Genomic DNA, 9,021 nt, shown 5'->3' with positions numbered 1-9,021 from the left:
GTTCACTTCTTCTTTGAAAATCTTGTGGGCAAATGCAAGACATGCCATCATGTGTTTCATGATGGGGATGCATGCAGTGTTGAAGCTGCAGCGTCAACGGTCATAGCTGCTCCACCACTGGCAGCAAGAAAGCTAGAGCTCAATGGATCCTTTTTAGGGTTTCAGGGAAATCAGTTCAAGGATGAAATGTTTCACTTTCAAGGTCTTACCACCCCAATTCTTCCGCCTGTGGGAAGGTATCTATTTGGAGGAGTTGAGACAAGTAAGGTAAACAAACCTATTGTTATTCATAGTGCAGAAAAAAAAACCGGCCAATGAAGACAATGCGTTGGCTTTGGTACCTATGGACACCAAGCAGCAGAAAAAGAGAGACCGGCCTTTCCATTCTCCAAAAAAGTTTCAATTTTTTATGTCTAATTTATTGGAAGGCAAGACAAGCCATATTGCTCCCTCTAAGAAGGTCAAAATGCCAGAATTCCCTACCAATTTTATTGCAAAATCTCTGGGTTTAGTCGAGACTCCAAGTGGAATGTTGGTGCCTGCTGAGGTAATGATGCCAAAACCTGTACAAATAGAGCTTCTTGGTTAGAGGTGGCAAACGCCGGCTCGGCCCGACCCGGCCCATTTTAAGAGGGTCTAGTCGTGCTTTGTGCCTCGCTTGGGCCGGCCTATTTATTATCTTGCGGGGCTCGTGCCAGCCCATTTACTTAAACATTAAGTACGGTCCGGCCCATGGCACGAGCCCATATCGTGCCGGGCCGTGCTCATGGTTCTAAAAAATGGCCTAGGCGCTGGGTGTCAGGTCACCGTTCCGATTATGGGCTAGTCGATGGCTTTAGGCGTCTGGGTCTTCGGCGGTCGCCTACAAGTTGCAATTTTTTTTTTTTTTAAATCCTCATCGTCTCGGCGAGGCAGCCTAATCACAAGGCAACGTCTTCTTGTTCGTGGTCTAGTTCATCCTCGAAGCCGACCTCAAGGCCATTGACGACATCCGGAGACAGATGATTTTCCCATGGAGAGAGAGAATAGATCCAATCGCAGAGAGAGAGAGGAGGAGGAGGAGGAAGTCTAGAAGACCACACCACTCTAGCTTCACTGTAGGGGGAGATCGAATTTCTGATCCGAGTTGTACTGTTGTAGTCCTTCTATCCTTGTTCAGTAGATATATATTTGGCTAATGTCGGCGAAGAGTCTAGCTCTCACTCATAGAGATGGAATTAGAGAGAGACTCTTTGATTTGAATATTTATTTTCAAAGGATCTCTAGTATTTGACTTTGACCAAAACAATATTTTGACTATTTTAATTTTTATCAAGGATAAAATTCTACTTACTACTTTGTACTTTCAATGGTTCATCAGTTTAGTCTCTGCACTTCTAATTTAATCAGAAAAGTCCTTGCACTCTCCAATTTCATCAAATCGATCCAATCCGTCACTATTCCATCAATTTTCGTAGTTAAAATGCTAACGTGGGACATTCTCACAAGAAAAATTCCCAAACTCCCATCGCTAGACAACCCGCCGACGCGTTAGTGTTGTGAATGCAAATGGGTGGTTTGGAAATTTTCCCCGAAAATTGATGGAGTGGTGACGGATTGGATCGATTTGATAAAATTGGAGAGTGCAAGGACTTTTCTGATTAAATTAGAAGTGCAGGGACTGAACTGATGAACCCTTGAAAGTACAGGGTAGTAAGCAGAATTTAGTCCTTTTATCAATTACAATAATTTTCACTTTTATTTATACAATTATAAGTTTAAAAAGTAAAATTAAAAAAAAAAAAAAACTGCCTAGTCCCCGCCTAGGCCTCTGGACGCTAGGCTCCGGGCCACAGCCCGACTAGCGCCTTGCGGTTTTTTAGAACCTTGGCCGTGCTATTGCCGGGTCAATAAACGGGCCGTGCTCGTGCCTACCCACTATAAAACACGATTTTAAAATCTTAATTTGAATAAATAAAAATTAATTTTATTTAACTATTTAGAAAATTAAAATAAATTAAGTTCTACAATGTTTTTCTTAATGTTAGCTTTTTGTGATTAGTTTTCTAATAATTTTTTGGATTAAATTCAGTTTACTCCCCTGAACTTTGGGCCTAAAATCAGATTGATCCCTCTTTCTGAAAATCGATTACGATGGTCTCTATACTCTCAAATGACATCACCAGAGTCCAAAATTTGAATTTGACGTCACATGCTGAATTGGAGCCGACATAGGGGCCAACTTTTCAGATTTTAAACCCTACAAGGAGGGCAAAATAGATATTTCCAATTTTTCTAATTTTTTTCTCTCTTTTCTTAATTTCTCTCTCTCTCTCTCTCTCTCTCTCTCTCTCTCTCTCTCTCTCTCTCTCTCTCTCTCTCTCTCTCTCTCTCTCTCTCTCTCTCTCTCTCTCTCTCTCTCCCCCCCCCCTTATCTATATCGAGGACCACCTCCACCTCCCTTCGATCTGTTGAAGCTCCACATCACGCCATCTCGTTCCTTGTCCTCCTCCTCGATCAAAATCGGCAGCGTAGGCACAAACTTCTCTAATTTCTCTCTATCTCCCAAATCCGATTCAAGCCCTAATCTCTCACTTTCGCCCAATTCGGAGCTGGAGGCCGACTGGCCGGAAATGCCACCTCCACCCCCTTCGATCTGAAGCTTCTCGTTTCTCATCCTCCTCCTCGATTGGAATTGGCGGCGTAGGCGCAAGCTTCTCTAACTTTTCTCTATCTCCCCACGAAGTTTTTGCAGCTCGAGCGGTCTTGAGCTTTTCTAGCGACTCCGGCCACTTCACGGCGGCGCACCAGTTGCGGGATCGTCGGACTCATCCACAGCGCTGTTCGGGGACTCAATGCCGCCGGCAAGCCTCAGAAGGTCAGAAAGAGTAGGGCTTTGAGCTCCTGGGGCAAGGTGGGTCGGAGGTACTCTAACACTATGGGGTTGTTAGGTTGTATTTCTCTGTGATTGAGAGTGGGATTGACTGTTACAGGGGTAAAGATGGGATCTTGAACACTGGTGTTGCTGGATTTGGGGTACTCGAGCGGCATCGACCTCCCGGTCTTTTCCATGTCCATCAGCAATGACTTCCTCAAATCCAATCTCTCTGCTCTGTCAGTCGTCAAGTCCCCACGCGCCAATCTCTTTGCATTAGAGTTGTTGCAATTGAATTTTTTGTTTTGATTTTGGTGTACAGAGAAGTGGAACAAGTAGCGGAAGAGACTTGTGATTCGGTGATGCTCAATTTCAAAGTTTATGATTTGGGAGAGACCTGTGATTTGGATGTGCCTAGAAAGAAAAGGTTTTGGGTGTAGAGAGAAGATTTGGAGGTGCAGTTCCGGCTTTGGTGAAACATCTGCAAGCGCCGCCGTGCAACGAGGTCGACTTTCATCGTCTTTCATCTGAAACGAGAGAGAGAGAGAGAGAAGAGAGAAAATATAGAGAAAAAAAAAAAAATTAAAAATTAAATTAAATTAGAAATGTCCATTTTGCCTTTATTGGGGGGTTTGAAGTCTGAAAAGTGGGTCACTGTGTCGGCTCTAACTCAGCACTAAATGAAAAAGAAGGGCAAAAGCGTCATTTCACTCTCTAATAAACGGTTGTGAACAGTGCCACGGCTTTATTGTATGTAGAATAATAACACGATCGATTTGCTTAATTTTAAAGATGAAAAAATACTGGGTTTTTTTTTCTTGGTCTAAAAAATATATAATTGGGCTTAGAAGATTAGGGGGCGGACAAAAGTCACAATCACAGAGGCTATTCTAACTGGATACAGTGATCCAAACCCAGTAATATAACCCATAAACCTGATATGCCTCTTTTGCATAATTAAGAATAAAGGAATAGTTGAACAAAGTGAAAGCCTTTGTTGTCTTCTCCCACCAAATCACCTAAAAATCTTTGTGTGGTTGCGCGTATGCTTGTTCTTTGTGCCCATCTCTCTTTCACTATTTGTTCCCATTTGAACCCCATCGTATGCTCATTTCAACAACTATATATCTTTTTTTTTTTTTGCTTTTCTTTTCTTATATTTCGGTTGACACAAGTATAACTGAATACTTAATCTGAGTGGTCGTCGTCTAAATTACACTAAAGAATTTCACAAAGCGTGAATCATGAATAACGAATGAGAGCAATGAACTGGTGCCCCCCAATTCCATTAAAAACCAGTCGCGTGTGCAGTGATGGCTTTCATCACCATTAGTTTAGTGCTATTAAAATATTGATCATGCTTATCTTCAAATCCTCAATTAACTACATAAATCTCAGCCCCCAGCCAGATAGATTAAGATTTTTGTATGCTATATTTGGGTTTAATCATCTCTCATTTTTGGAAATCAAATGGAGCTAAAGTCCTGTCACAATCATGGATGGACCAGAATCAGATGGAGTAACATTCATTTCATTATTGTGTTAGACCAAAAAAATAAAAAATAAAAATCGTATAATAAGATAATATGAAGCATATAACTATACTGGGACCTCTTCTTTCTTTACTACTGTCTTGAGTCTTGACTACTTGTCCACCATGTTGATCATTAACAAAATAATTATACTGTTTAAAGAGATATTATTAAACATTCTCTGTACGTTTAATTATGCATATAATTTTGCACTCCCATCACCTAATCAATAGTTCACTAAATTATAAGAGGTTCAATCTTGGGCCCTAAGAAATTATGGACAAACAGAAAAACAGAATCAAAAACTGGACAAAACTCTCACCCTCAGCCTCAGGTGGTCCACTGGTCCTATTCCTACCTTGCTGGATTTTTCTGCTCTCTATCTAGTGCCCTACAGTGTGGTTCATTTTCTTTTTCAGATAATTAGCCAAGTTTTAATTAATTAATTAAATTTTTTTAAAGGTAGTGGGTGGTCATTAGATTAGATTAAATTAGTTGATCTGCTACTCATTGATATTCCAACTTGGGTTTGCACTTTGGACAATGTGAATCTTTTGACCTTCCTTCTTTTGGAGGGAACAGTTGTGCTGAACTGCTAGTTATCCCCAAACCAATTTCTTGGAGCATCCTCCTGTGTTTTAATTTCCTTCTATTGCTAATTGCTGCTGCTGCTACTAGCCTACAACTACTCAAGGAGGGAGGAGTCATGGAGTGGGACTTCAAGGACTTTGCTTGGGATTCAAATGATGATGACCAGTTGGATCAGCAGAAAGAGGAAAATGACCTTGCTGCTTTGGTTGGTTCAAGTAGTACTAGTAGCAGAGGAGGTGAATTATCATCCTTCAGTTTAGTGGATTTGAAGCTTGGCAGTACTAGTGCTGAAGTTGTGGCTCCAATTGCAATAAAGCCCTCGGTTTTAGTATCATCATCACCTTTGTCGACAACCAGAAGAGTTGATCATCATCAGAAACTCAAAGTATCATCATCGTCTAAGTCGACATGCTTGGTTGATGGTTGCAAGGCAGACCTGAGTGGCTGCAGGGAGTATCATCGCCGGCATAGAGTCTGCGAGCTCCACTCCAAGACCCCAATTGTGGTGATCAGAGGTCAACAGAAGCGATTCTGCCAGCAGTGCAGCAGGTACATTTTTCATATATGTATCATTCATATGGGGTCAATTTAGCTAAGCATGCTTAGTTTTGATGGACAATTAGTTTTACAAGGTTCAATTACAATTTCAGTTCAATACTTCAATATACATATTTGCTCTTTCTTTTGTGATTGAAGTATTAGGTGTGGATTCCAGTAATACTCTAGTGAAATGGATCAATTGTTTAGTTGATCCAATTAGTACTTTTAATTTGTTTAATGCAGTACTTCTTGTAGTTCAGTCCATCAGTACTTAGTTAAGCTCATTAGTGCTATTAGTAAAATCCTTTAATACTTTTCGTTCAAGTCACTAGAAGTTTCTGTCAATCTGAAAATTTTCAATCAGTCTGATGTAGATACTGTGTGTTCTTTCTTTTTGAGTATGGCACAACAGATATTGATTTCATTGAGTGTTAATTGTACAGATTCCATTCTCTGGTGGAGTTTGATGAGGTGAAGAGAAGCTGCAGAAAACGTCTCAATGGACACAACCAGCGCCGGAGGAAACCTAAACCAGAATCCTTCTACTTTACTTCTAAGAGCTTCCTCTCCAATTACAAAGGTATGCTATACATTCAAGCAGAGTACTTGACTTTTAGGACTAGCAATATATGCTTCTGTTACCGCCTTCGATTTCATATATTCAGAAGGAGTGGAGTTGTTGTTAGCAAGTCTTGGTTAGAATGAGATTGAATTGATCAGAGTTCATTATTGACCCCTCACCCAATTATTGGGGACCACAATGTTAGAGAGCTTGCCTAGTTTTGATGGAGCACAGATGCAAATTAATTTTCCTTGGCTATTTTTCTACTGTTTGGGCTTGTCCATCAGTACTACAGATTGTGTAATTTCTAGCCCCAAAAAAAGGAAAAAGAGAGAGCTTGCCTGACTAGTTAAGTTGTCAAACTATCAACCAATATGTCAGACTTGCTCAGAGAAGAACCAGTGGAAATAAAACTTTTTCTCAAACTTTACTAGAATGCAGTCTTAAAATTCAAGTTGGTGAAGAGGCAAATTTTGGTGCATTGGTAGCATTCAGTTACATGCTAATCTAGATCATCATCTTAACATATATTAATTCTCCTTTTCTTATTTTCTTTGGTTCTTTATATTGATTTTGGCCTGAGATTATGGGACTGATATGCCTTTTCAACTAAAATATAGGCCCCAGAATCTTGCACTTTGGAACTCCACAGCTATGTGCAACCACCAATGCTAGAAGTCTGTGGCCTTTTGAGGCCAAAAGTACAGCAGATCATCAACCCATGCTCTACAATCGTCACCAGCGGTTGCACGCAGTTGAACACCAACAAATTCCTCCCAATTCCTTCACTAACAATGGAGGAGCTGATAAACAGTTCATTTTCTTGCAGACCAATGACCCTAAAATTGCAACTTTCAAGCAAGCAGCAACCCCTCAAGCTTTTATGCAAGAGCCGTTTCCAACATTAACTGCTGCTGTAGCCTTACCACATAGCACAAGGGCTGCTGCTGGTCCTGCAGTTTCTTTTGATGGTACAACTCGAGGCATTGATTCGAGTTGTGCTCTCTATCTTCTGTCATCGTCAAATCCAACACAAAGTATGGTGAACAACAGTCTAAGCGACTTGGTTCAGTCCAATGTGGTCACCAATACTGATTCAGGTCATCAGCAACTCCAAATGAAGAGTTTCTCTGAATTCCCATCATATTGCTCAAATAATCATGTGGAGGACAAGTATTTTCTGAGGCCTGATCCTGATGGCTTGTTGGACACTGGGGCTCAAATGCTTCCAATTTTATTGGAGTAATATTTTGTTTATATGAATCGTGTTTTTTTATCTTGAATAAATTATCTGCTGGAGATAGTCAACTAATTATTCAGACCTCCCCAAGCTTTTAATATTTTGGCAAGTCTGTCAAATGCAGTTCTTATTGTATTGATTTCTTTCCTCCCAGATACCAGCTGATTGTTCTGACTTCTGAACACTCTTCATGCTTGTATTTGTGTTTTGATGAACAAAGTAATTAATAATTACTCAGTGAACCTTTTTATTAATGTAAAAAAGTTATTTTCTGATTGAACAGAGAAAGGTGACCAAAGAAAACTACATTTTGGCATGTATGTGATATAAGAGCTGAGCTCGGCCTTGACAGTTCATAACAGATTTTAATATCAGAAAACTCAAGACTTCAAAGAAATTGCTTAAAATGTTGGATAGCCTGCATGAGTAGTACCTAGTTCTGTAAAAAGAACTTGGTCAGCTGATTACTTCAATCAGGCAACATTTTAAGCAACCTAATTGGCCACAGAATCTTGTGCTTATACCTGAAAGTGACATGATGATTAATCCATAACTACTTTCCTTAATCTATTGAAAAGTGGCAAGAATCTATTAAAACATTGTTTGTTGGTAGCTACTAATAATCCATGTTAATTAGTTCTGCCACACCGGCCATGCATACAACTTTTCTTTTTCCTTTCTTTTGTAGGTGAACTAACCAATAGCTAATAACTACCTGATTGACCCCTTGACATAGCTGTCAATAATTATAGGTATAGAAAGATGAAAATCAGGTTATGACATGTACTTTAGGCACTCTTTTCTGCTCAGCATTCGCTCTTGCCCTTCCCTATATAAGTAGCAAGCATTTCAAACTTCAAAACCATTCTCTACCCCAACACTCCTCAGTGCTCTATTTCAACCTATTCCTCTCAACCATGCACTACAGAAAGGCTTCTGATTTTAGGGTTTAGGGTTCAGGGATGGCAGATGAAGTCATGCATCCGCACATCAGACTATTACTGTATGATTTTCTTCTATTTACTGCTTATTTCATCAATGTGGTTGCTGTTGTTCTTGAATTAGAAGTGGTATGATATGGATGATGTTGGAATGGCTCAATCAAATCAAAGTTCTCGATGCTCAGTTGAGTCCCTTTAATCTGATTGAGCCGTGCCAATATCTGCCTCTCTCTCTCCTTAGAATTGATTTCCAGAGCTTTTCATTAGTATATCCTTTAGATCTTGCAAAAGTGATTGTTCACTTTTGGTATGACAGTGGGCCTTTGTTTTGGTCTTTGATCCGTCAAAAGTACTAATAGGCCCAATTATCATGGCCTTTGAATGGAGGTGCAGAGCATCTCGCCCCGGCCCCTTTAAAGTCACGTTCATACTTCTTCATTGCTTCAAAATTAGTGCTTCTGACCCAAAAAAAAGAAGAAGCTAATGTATCAACTATGGATTGAAGAATTCTAATACATTGCAGTATTGCACCAAGTTTAGTGTTAATGCATTCTAGAAGCATCAATCTACTGTATCATATTTCAAATGCTTTGTATTAATATTACCAAAGTTTCGTAAACTTTAATTCAAGTTAATATTTCTTGTTTTACATACATCGAGACCTAATTGATTTAATTATATAATCTCTTTATAATGCATGATTTGAAACTATTCAAGTTCAATTTATTCACAACTCATATCACAAAAGATTCTCAAAAAAG

General features: G+C 39.6%; 1 protein-coding gene across 1 annotated transcript; it reads left to right on the top strand.

Moving 5' to 3' along the window:
* The first annotated feature begins 4,890 nt into the window (after positions 1–4,890).
* Positions 4,891–7,556, top strand: LOC133726772 (squamosa promoter-binding-like protein 16). Its single transcript, XM_062154384.1, has 3 exons — positions 4,891–5,526; positions 5,961–6,097; positions 6,700–7,556. The coding sequence occupies exons 1-3, from the start codon at positions 5,093–5,095 to the stop codon at positions 7,323–7,325; spliced, it is 1,197 nt and encodes a 398-aa protein (XP_062010368.1). The 5' UTR covers positions 4,891–5,092; the 3' UTR covers positions 7,326–7,556.
* The last annotated feature ends 1,465 nt before the right edge of the window (positions 7,557–9,021 follow it).

The sequence above is a fragment of the Rosa rugosa genome, chromosome 1 (assembly GCF_958449725.1).
Source record: "Rosa rugosa chromosome 1, drRosRugo1.1, whole genome shotgun sequence".
Lineage (NCBI taxonomy): Eukaryota > Viridiplantae > Streptophyta > Magnoliopsida > Rosales > Rosaceae > Rosa > Rosa rugosa.
Note: the sequence above shows the minus strand (reverse complement) of the source record. Positions and strands in the feature narration are given on the sequence as shown.